The following is an 11,043-nucleotide window of genomic DNA, read 5'->3' as shown; positions in this document are numbered from 1 at the left end:
CCTAGATCAGGGGTTTATAGGTTCACCCGGGCACTGAGCAGGGAGATCAGATTAGGGATTGAGAAATGGAGATCAGGTCAGGGTTAAGAGGGTGCTGGACTGTTGGTTATGAATCTCTGGAGTGTTAAGTAACTCTTAGTTATGAGCAGCTTATGAGGGGGTACTTGTTGCCTGTCGAGCTATAAGGTGTCCTAAATAAGTTTTATTGAAACAGTCACAGCTCTGTTCAGTTTGCTGTGGAATGTGTTTGTACCAAGGTCCAATATTTTATACAGACTGGCCCTTTTTTTTTTTTACTGTCTATTGCACCACAACACGTCCTAATCACAGAGAAAGACTGCACAATATTCAGACCATGAAAATGAGAGATTTTAACCATGTTTTTGGAAAAACCCAAAATCCACATGTGGATTCTTATGTTTTTTAAGGCGACAGAAGGAAGAAGGTGAATCAGAAATTGTGTTTTAAATTAGCCATAATTGTGCATATTTATTCTCAAACTGTTTTTTTATAGAACCTGTATTCTGTGCAAAATTATCCAAGTTTGCATATGAGGTTATCATATGCAGCCCAGACTGTAAAATAGTCTTTCATTTGGTGCCAACTTGAGGCTCCGATGCAGATGCTAACATTAGCATTGTTAGCGGCTACCGGCTAGCCAGTCACAACATTCTCGCTGTGCTTACACATACTCTTTAACTCTTTGTTTTTGGCTTTTGTTACGTGGGCCAAAATTATGAGTCAAAAGTACTCGAGGGCCAAAAAAGTTTAAATAAGATCAACAAAATTTCCCCAAATAATTTTATGAATATTTTTAACTGTTTCACAAAATATGAGCAAGCAATAATTTAATTACACAAATAAATCCGATTTTTTTGTTGTTGTAGGAAGGAGATGTCTAAATCATTGTTGGTCAAAAATTAAAAAAGGCTTTGGCACATTTGCCATATTAAGAGATGTTCCTCCAGTTTACAAGGTCTTTTGGGCCTTATTGAAAAAAAAACTTTATCCTGTCCCAGTATTAAGAACAGTATGTGGGACAGCCTGGTTTTTAAAAAAATGCTTTAAATTTCTGCAGTTGAATAAAAGTCTTTGAATAGACGTGGTTCTATATAATAAGAAATAAAAGAAAAAAGAAAAAGCGTGGTTATTAAAAGCTATTATTTTTAATCGTAAGATTTTAATTTCTCTGTAATAAGTTTGCCCTAAATAAAAATAAAAAAAGTCTCCATCTGCATCAACAACCTGTGCTGGCGGGCCAAATCATTCTTGAATTGCAGTTGGCGGCCACACAAAATCAGTCCAGGTGCCACAAATGGCCCCCGAGCCGTACTTTGGACACCCTTGTCATGCTATGAGATATTTGCAAGGTGAACATTGAAACCATACATTAAATCTATTCAATCAATAATATAACCGAACTTTGCTCCACTTTATAGTCCACAGGCTCAAATATATGGTTTCATTAGACTTGTGCTTGGGACTCAAAAATGTGTCCAAGGACTTAGAAATCATATATGTATGTGATGTATATTGCACGTAGGGAGTGTAGACTCAGTCCCCTAAAGTAAGCAGTCTTCAATATTTTAAATTTTAAGATTATTCATGTCTATTACCATATAATTAAACTAATTTGCAACCCGGGGTACAAAAGGACCAAATCTCAAAGCTACTTCTTTCTTACAAAGAAGGCAAAGTAATCCTGACATCCGTGGCCATCTTGAGCGCGTGTTCTCTCGATAATTGCCGTTGAGTATTAAACCAAGGTGTACACATACTGTAAGTCTTCCTTAAAGCAGACTTGTGTTTGTGCCAGACGCTTCAAAGTGTAGCATCTGAGTGTCAGTGGCATGCCTGCTGGTGCCGTTGGGGCCTGACCTAGAGTGCCTGTGTGTAACCGGATCTAGTCGCGCTGTGGCGGCATGTACACACACACACACACACACATAGGCGAGGAGATAGAATGACCCGGTGCGAGCCCTGGCGCATGGCCGATTGTCACACAGGCGCTTCCTCCCACTGCGGGTTAAATTTAGGCCAAGTTGTATTCTTATACTGCCAGTCTACCTCGACAGACAGCCAGCCCGCCCCTCGGCAAGTCAATTAGTCATCCAGCGAATTGGCAGGAAGCGTAACCTTCATCAGGGGCTCCGATGGAGATTAAAGTTAGTCCCTGCCAATTAATAAATACCTTGCTTTCTTGAGATGCAGCGTTTTTTTTTTTTTTTACACACGAGGAGGCGTTTAAATTTATGAAAATTAAGAGCGGAAGCTTGAAACAGAGCGCCCTCAGTGTGCCTCCTCTTTCTTAGCATTCCTGCCTTGTTTGGGTTTGCGGGGAGAGGAAAGGGCCGCGCAGGAAATGACCTCATGTCTTTGAGGAAAAGCCGAGCGGACAGGGAGGCAGCCGAGGCCTCGTCTCGATGGAAAACAAACACTGGGGGTACACCAGCCAGAAAGAGGGGAGGCAGGTTGTCAAAAAAAAAAAAAAAAAAAAAGAGGAACTGAACAGACGAATGTGCTTGTTGCATGTTGAGGGGGTCGTCTTCTTTAAGAAAATGAGGATCGTCTTCCCCAGCATTCACAGCATATTTATCCATTTCTTGTTGCTTTTCCTGCATGAATAGCAAGAGAAGGAATGGAGGGGCTGAGAAGATGGCGGCTTTGGGTGGAGGGAGGGATGGCCGGCAGCTCTGCTCGGTTCTCTGTAATTTGGAGGTTATAGCCAGCGAGCTGAGCAAAGCACAGCCGGCCTGCTCTGTGCTGGACCAGGATCTCTCATTACTCCCCACTTCCTCTCCTCGCGAGGCAGCCAAGCCAACCTCTTGGCAAGGGACTTAATTTTGGTTTTTGGCCGCCCTCTGTTCCCCACCCTGTGTCATTATGCTGCACAAATCGGAAAAACATGCACGCAGAAGGCGGCGGATGATGGAGGGGGATTGAGGAGAGCTGTGCCTTGCTTTGCTTTGCTTTGCTTTGCGTGCATTTTGGGTTTTCCCTTTGCCTCGGATGCTACGGGGTGACGCATTTGGAGTTATAAAGCATTACCTTAGGCTGGTTGACAGGAGGGCTCTGCAGCTCTGGTTCTGAGCCAAAGCTGGACGGAAGCCTAGGACAAGACGAACATTGTTTTGGTTCACAGTGGCTTTCTGGGAGTCGGTTTCAGCATTACCTAAAGTATGAAGCCGTATATAACGGCGGGAGGGGTGGTGGGGGTGGGGAATGTGTGAAGGGGCAAAGGAAAAGGAGGACTCAACTATGCAGGATTAAAAAAAAAAAAAATGGAAGTAAGTGGAGACATATGCCCATAAAACCTGCGTGTGTCTCCACCCTCCCGCCTGCTCATTCATGGAGTCAGCTTGTCTTTTGTGTACTCTGGAGTGTCCTTGTGTGTCTGTAACCACATCTCCGTCAGCGCTGGAACGACGGCGCACAGTTAGGGGCTTACAGAGGTATATAAATACAAATAAAATTCAACAACCACTCAGACCACATCCAACTGGAACTGCTGGTTGTTTCTGTTTGTGGTGTCTGATTTAGTTCCCACGGTCTTTTAGCCACAACAATGTGAGCAGTTGTTCAGCTTGTCTGTCCATCTATCTATATATATATTTGTATATGTGTGTGTGTGTGTGCGTGTGCGTGGGTGTGTGTGGGACAGTCCCTCCTCAATAACACATCTTGCGGGTTGTCTCCTGACTCGTGCGTCTGCAAAAGTGAGCTCATGACATCATTCCAGCCGGCCTGGCACCGTGTTTGAAAGTACCTTGTGTTTATTTGTCCTGTCACCCTGGGAAATCTGGGTTGCAGGGAGTGGGTGTGTGTGTGCGTTTGTGTGTGCGAGCGTGCAAGGGTCAGCTTGATGAAGTGTTGTACTAAGAACTGCAGCAGCAACGGGAAGGACGTCCAACAGGAGGAAACAAAATGTCCCGTCAAAAGTCTGTCGCGCCGCAGCTTTTGTGGCTTTTCCCAGTGCTATGTAGAAGATGCACCCCAAAGGGAGGGAAACAAAACTTTAACAAAATTTTCCTGAGTTTTCTCGTATTTCTGAGTGACCATCTGACCTCGTGAGAAAAATTAAGCCACGTACAGAGCCAATAGGAAGACGCCCGATGTTTCGTCTCCTTATCTTGTCCCCTTGTCGCAGCCGGATGGCTCATGCTCGACATGGCGTGTCTGCAACTCATTCCCTCTATCTGTGTTTCTGCAAGAAGTCAGATCTACAGATAGAGAAAAGGGCCACTCCCCTGCATGGTTTTCCTGCCATGGGAGGGAGGGAGGGCGGGGGGGGGGACTTCACAGTTTCAGTTACCAGCCATCCTAAAACTTCACTCCCTCTCTTTTAGTTGGAAAACAATATGTGACATACAGAACTATAACAAATGAATTAGTAGTATAGGATCCACTTGAAAATGACTAAATTACAAGGCACCTCCCATGGTTTTTACTAAAGCGTACGTCACTAACCTTTATCTGCTTTTTGTTGTTGTTAAACTCAAAAGAGCACATTTAGGTTCGTGCCTTCACAGACGCTGAAGATGTTGAGCATTTTTCATTCCGCTCTTTGCAATGAAATACTTTATTTGCGCGGTAACGCAATTTATTTATTATTGCACAGCACGTGAATGCACAGCACTTGTTTCTCTAATAGATGTTTCCCCTCCAAGCACACCTTAGTGGCATTGCTGTTTAGCTTAAGGCGTATTTTTTTTTTCCTGAATTGGCGGTTTTGTTGTATTGATGGGAGGCGAGGGGAATCTGCTCTCCTCCGTGGTGCACAACAAAACCGCTGTCCTTTCTCCTTCTGGAGTGGCCGTCTGTCATTGACTTTCTGGCTGCTGGAGAAGTGAGCCAGACGGTCCTTAGAGGGGCGGCGAGTCGGCTCCTCAGCAGTTGTCTGGACTGTAAAACTCCGAAAAAGAAAAAAAAATCAATTGAGACCTCATGTTTGGTGTGCAATAGCGGAGAGATACTTACTTAGCTGTGACTACAGATGAAGGTGCGCTCCCCCATGCACATCTTTTTTTTTTTTTTTTGGGGGGGGGCTTATATAGCGTGGCAGAAAGAACAAAAGGAATGCCTCCAGGCTGACCCTTGACTTTTGAAATAGACTTTCCCCGGCTCGTGAGAGGGTGTTGACTTAGAAAATAAGGCACCGTGACGAGCCCTTCCTCCCCGCTGCCTCGAGCTCTTTCCTTCATGTCTTCCTCGTTCCCGCTTACGTCCACTGTGTGTGTATATGTGTGTGTATATGTGTGTGTGATGACGGGGGCCATTCCACGTCCGGGGCGAGAAAGGCCCAAAGCACCCGCAGCCCTCTCGGGGATCGATGCGAGACGCTTCTCCATGCAGCCCCTCTCTCTGTTTGCCCGGCTTGGAGCCGTCCCCGAACCGACGGCCGAGAGACGGGAGTGTGAATGTGTGCGAGTCGGCTGACTTCTAAGAATAGCACCGACCTGGTGGGTGTCTGGTGCGTGTGGAGTCAGACGGAGGTAATGATTAACCTTTCCAGACTGTGTTTGTGTCCCTGAGAGAAGCGCAGCGAGTCGAGCGGCTCCCCACCCTCCCTTCGCTGCCGTCCCGCCTCGGGTCCAGTTGTCTGGGCGAGCGTGGCGTCTGCGTTGTTAAAGCCGTCGAGCATTAAAACGGGAAGCGTTAACACCCGGTCGAGGCTGTGGTGCTTTGGCGAAAATTTCAGCCCCTGCATCGGGGGTTTGGTTAGAAACCCGCAGCTGTCAGACGTGCTTGATGCACTTTTTTGAGGTCCGTTGCGCGCATCATCACATAAGAGGTGCAAAATGTTAATTTTTATCACCAGGTCCAGTATTACATTCTCACAGTATAATGATCTTGAGTAATAATACCACAACCCTGCAGTGTAAAACAGGTTATAATTGATTTTATTTAAAGCAGAGAATCAAGAGCTATTCTTGCTTTTGCAAAAACGTAATTATAGTTTTTATGTATTGCAAATTTTTGTTTTTAGTTTTCAAGCTTTTTATGTGGCGTGTGGTACCTTTTAGCCATTCTGCTCATTATTAGGCAAACTCAAGCATAACCAGCTGATAGTTCCTGGTAAATTAGTCAGGCTATCTGCTCTGCTAGCACTAGCCTACAGTCTGCTGTTTTACCGACAAAAAAACAAAAAAACAAAGTTTTTTTGCTTAAACCAGCTGAAGATAACCCGCATCGGTTCGATTTTGTGCGTTCCATACAACTAGCTTTTTTCGGGGACAGCAGGATGAATCATCACTCGAGGGCTCGTGCTTTGTTGTGAGCAAGCAGGGAGAGTCTTTGTTGGACGGCGGGTTTTGTTGCGGGGGGGGGGGCTGGGTGGTTGCGTGCGGACCCCCACGGGACGGACCGGAATGGGACACAGCAGCAGCAGCAGACAACTGACAGGAGGAGGACAGAAAGGGTTAGAGTGACAGATGGCCGCAGACTGCCGGCTAGCCAGCTTATCTCCGGCGAGGAGGAGAAGCCCGAGACACAAGAGGAGCTTAGAGGCCAGAGTGCAAGAGGGAGCAGGTGGGAAGGCAGACAGAAACTCAGACTAATGCTTCAATAGGCAGACATCCAGGGCCCGAGCACGTAGACAGATGTACAAGCAGAGACTGCAGTGAATATTCAGGACCTGGGGCTAATGAGAACACACACACATACACACAGCTCTACTAGTTTGACTTCACCTGACACACTTATGAGAGATGCACCTGAAATAGTGTCGGGCTGTAACTCGAGGAGCTTGACGCCCTCTGCAAACAACAATTATCGAAACAAAAAAAAAAGAAAAAAAAAAAGGAAAAGTCGGAAACTTTAGGGAGTTAACGTGGGGGTCGCTAAAATTAGCGACTGTTTTCATACGTGCATGTGTGTACCGGCAGCATAACTCATGAGGTGTAAGCTCATCTGCTGTCAGAACAAGCTGTGAACATTACTATTTGCGAGGCAGCACCCCGCTGATGGAGGAGTCTGGCTGTCTCGCCTCGCTGCCGGCTGATTCACCGAATGGCTTTGGGTTTGTTTACCTGCTGGAGACATCTGAGCGTCGACAGAATTCTGCTGAAGTCTCTCTTAAAAAGTGGTGGCGCGGATATTAAAGCACAAGCGTTATGCATAATGTGGACAAAGTTTTGTTGTGTGGAGCTGGAATTAGGACTACTAAATCAGTTTACCGACTGCTTTTCTCCCTGAGGTTCATGCGGCTTTACAACACGGACCATTTTTCTGCTTAGAAAGTAGCTAAGCTAAGCTTTTGAGTGTAAGTCTATCCGTTCTCCATGTAACAGATGTTTTTCTGCAAGGTGGTCTTATGTTTCCAAAGATATACATGTATCTACCTCAACACGTATAGCTACAGTCTTCATTAAACTCATATCTGGCTCCTGCTGGCAATATTAACATTTTCCGCAGCTAGCTGAAAGGCTAGGCTAGCACTAGCATGCTTACAGTTCGCCTCTCAACTTAATTTCTCTCGATTCCCGTTTATTGTCAGCGGAAAAAACCTGTTCTCTTGCTTTAAAAACTCATAATGTTTTAATGAGCGACACTTCCGATGCTCTCTTCAGGCCCTTTTCTACACATCTGGCTGTTCTAGCAGACCAGGTCACATGAGATAGACCGACAGGAAGCTGCAGCGGTCAGTACAGTCGCGCTTTCACTGTCAAGATCAGCGCAGCGGTGGAAAAAACAGTCTGTTAGGGAAAACCCATCAAGAAAGTAATGTGCAAAGCCTAGACTATAGTTTTAGAAGATGTCTAAATCAGAACAGGCTGGTTTTTGGAGATAGACCCATTGAGGTGCAGTTTGTTAGTCTTTAAAGTTTGATGTGACTTATTATCGCTGGTTGACCCTTTGGTTCTTGGCTTCCAGCCTCTTGCTTCTCTTGCTTCTCCTACCCCCCCCCCCCCCTTTCCTCTGCGGTTTTCTCGCACCGCGAGTTTAAAGTTTCTCAGATGCGAGTCCGCGAGGCGGGGGAAACGGCGGGGCCGTTAGTGTAGTCCTGAATAGCAGAGTGTTTTCGAGCTGCAATGACAGGCTCAGACAGGCAGCCGCTCTAATGACCTATGACGCCAAGCTCTGTCTCTCTCAGCAATAACACTCGCACAAACACGCATACACACACACACACACAGCGGGGCCCCACAGGTGAGCTCCGGCAGCAGTCCCACGCGTCCTTGTCCTTATCAACCTTGGCTCTTCCTGTAAAGCATAAAACACGCCGGGTTTGGAGACCGCCTGACATCTCCCCGACACATAAAACGCTTTCTTGTCTTTTCTCAGAAAGATAAATTTTTTTTCTTTTCTGCATTTGGTCAAACGTAGATAGCTGGGTGCCTTGGTTTCCCTTAGCGCCCCACCAGGATGGATTTACGATAAATTCCCCGAGGCTCGGATCAGTTCGACTTCAAAGAGCGCGGCGCCGCTTGTTTTATAGAAGGCATGCTTTCAGTTTTTAGCCGGGCCCCCCTTTCCTTCTTCTAGACTTTTTCTGTCTCTCTTGGTCCCAATGTTTTCTTTTTTTCCCTTCCTCCTTTTTTTTCCCCCCTCCTCTTAATGAAGGCTAATGACAGGCCAGGATAAGTCCGCCCGGGCCGGCAGAGATCCCGCTGCATTAACGTCGCAGTTAAGTCCCAGACGGGACCTTGCAAATTACCGGTTGCATTCACAGCTACTGCTAGATGAAAGGGGGGGCAGGTCGGGGGGGCTCTGTTCAGGTTTTCCTCCAAATACATACCCACATTCCAAGTTTCCTGATGCTTGGGAATCAGCCTACAGGGTGGATGTTTATGCACTTGGGAGAAATTGCAGCAATGTGGGCGATAACGGCGAAAAGCACGAGAGACGCTTAAAAGTCCAAAGAGGAAGCGAAGTTGTAAAAAGTAACAGTCTAAATATGTAAAAAAGCATTCCTTCTCCTCCCCACCACACCCCCTCTCTGTGTCAATCCATTTCCCTTGTGCCTGAGTGGCTCCTTTTTCTAGCTGGGAGTTGCTGGAAGCCAGATTTCTGTGGAATAGAGATATGAAGGGGCGAGAGTGGGGGGTGCAGGAGGTGCTTTAAAAAGGGGGGGTGGGTGGGGAGAGTTTAGAGACTGGAGCGCTGCCAGTGCTACGCATCTTTTCTACGCTCAGGGAAAACTTCAGACCCACGAGACCTCACCTGTCAACGATTTAGACACCAGGGCTGGAGAGTTAGCGGTCTGCTTCGGTCGCCCGCCCACTGTGCTTTGTGTGTGTGTGTGTGTGTGTGTGTGTGTGTGTGTGTGTGTGTGTGTGTGTGTGTGTGTGTGTGTGTGTGTGTGTGCATCCCTTACCACGTCTCCGTCGGTCAAACTCTTCATTTCCTTCGGCAGGGCGAAGCATGTTGCTGTAGAGACAATCAGGACAAGAGGTTGACGTCAGTGCATTGTTGGCCGAGCCGCTACAAAAATACAGCGAGCCAGACAGAAGATAAGCATTTAATGGCTAGATAAATATTGCGCCGCATGTGGAAACTTGCCTGGCAAGCGCGTCTCCGGGTTGATTTTTCTTGTCCGCGGTCCAGGAATTTCCAATATGGTTTTCCGGCATGGCAGAAATTGCGGATGACAGCTCAAGTTTTGGCTCTCGACTAAAGCGAATTCTCCTCCTCCCCAAAAACGGGGGACGAGGACGGCGTTGTTCGGCTGCAGCCGTGTTTAAGCAGCTTTTGTCGCTGAGATTTAGACGACATCTGATCACGTCTGTCACAAAGTCATCCTCTTCTCCCTCTTCTCTCCTTCATCTGCAGATATTATTGTTTGATGTCTTACTTTTATTGCAACTTTTTTTACCCCCTCCCATCCAATCTAAGCGTCTCCATCTCCCTCTGCCCTCTTTCAGATTCCCTGGCGTTGCAGGAGTCAGGAGAGCCGGCCCACTGGTGCGTGGTGGCGTACTGGGAGGAGAAGACGCGCGTCGGACGCCTCTACTCGGTCCAGGAGCCCTCTCTGGACATCTTCTACGATCTACCTCAAGGGAACGGCTTCTGCCTGGGCCAGCTCTGCTCGGACAACAAGTCCCAGCTGGTTCAGATGGTGCGGGCCAAGATCGGCTACGGCATCCAGCTGACGCGCGAGCCAGACGGGGTGTGGGTGTACAACCGCAGCTGCTACCCCATCTTCATCAAGTCGGCCACACTGGACAACCCGGACTCGCGCACGCTGCTCGTGCACAAGGTGTTCCCCGGCTTCTCCATCAAAGCTTTTGACTATGACAAGGCGTGCAGCCTGCAGAGGCCCAACGACCACGAGTTCACGCAGCAGCCTCGCACGGGCTTCACGGTGCAGATAAGCTTCGTGAAGGGCTGGGGACAGTGCTACACCAGACAGTTCATCAGCAGCTGCCCGTGTTGGTTGGAGGTGATCTTTAACACGCGATAGCAGCAGGAGCAGGAGCCTTCCTATTCTTCACGCTGACCTCTTCTACACCCACTCACAGAAAAAACAACAAAAAAGACTTCATCCACTTTTCCTTTTTTTTTTTTTTTTTTTTTTTTTTGTTCCAGAGGTTCAAATGCAGAAAAAAAAAAAAAATCAAAGGATTTTAGAAACGAGAAGAAAGTATGAATCCTGACGGACTTGTTTAATAAACGACTGAGATTTAATTAAGAAGAAGCGAAAAAGTGTATTTTATGTTATATATGAATATATTATTAATTGTAAATACGAAGACGTTTTATATGCATCATTATTTATGTATTGTGCAATGTGTTGATGAGAAGAAAAGAAGATGCACTTTGCTTAATATAAATACAAAACAAAGAAATGCCAAAATAAATGAAAAAAAAAAAATTACAAATACTTATACCTGTGTCGTCTGTTTTTTTGGGGATTGAAGGGATTCGTTTAGTTTGAACTGTTCGTAGTTGAGCTGGATTAATGAATCGGATCGGCCATGTTCATTTTGTGTTTTAAGAAAACTCGACACCAGTTTAACTTTGTGCTCCTGGCAGCATTTGATGTCGTACTTTGGGTCTCCAAAGCATTTTCCTCCAAGACTAGATGAGTCAGACAATGTCACA

The 11,043-nt window shown here is 46.5% G+C and overlaps 1 protein-coding gene across 2 annotated transcripts in view; it reads left to right on the top strand.

Moving 5' to 3' along the window:
* Nucleotides 1-10,822, top strand: part of smad7 (SMAD family member 7) — a 23,219-nt gene extending 12,397 nt beyond the window's left edge. For both annotated transcript variants that reach the window (XM_036140260.1, XM_012868980.3), the window contains one exon: nt 9,864-10,822. In XM_036140260.1, the coding sequence (XP_035996153.1) occupies nt 9,864-10,402 (539 nt within the window). In that variant the 3' untranslated portion in view covers nt 10,403-10,822. The remainder of the gene's footprint in view (nt 1-9,863) is intronic.
* The last annotated feature ends 221 nt before the right edge of the window (nt 10,823-11,043 follow it).

The sequence above is a fragment of the Fundulus heteroclitus genome, chromosome 8 (assembly GCF_011125445.2).
Source record: "Fundulus heteroclitus isolate FHET01 chromosome 8, MU-UCD_Fhet_4.1, whole genome shotgun sequence".
Lineage (NCBI taxonomy): Eukaryota > Metazoa > Chordata > Actinopteri > Cyprinodontiformes > Fundulidae > Fundulus > Fundulus heteroclitus.
This window is presented reverse-complemented; position numbering and strand designations above follow the sequence as displayed.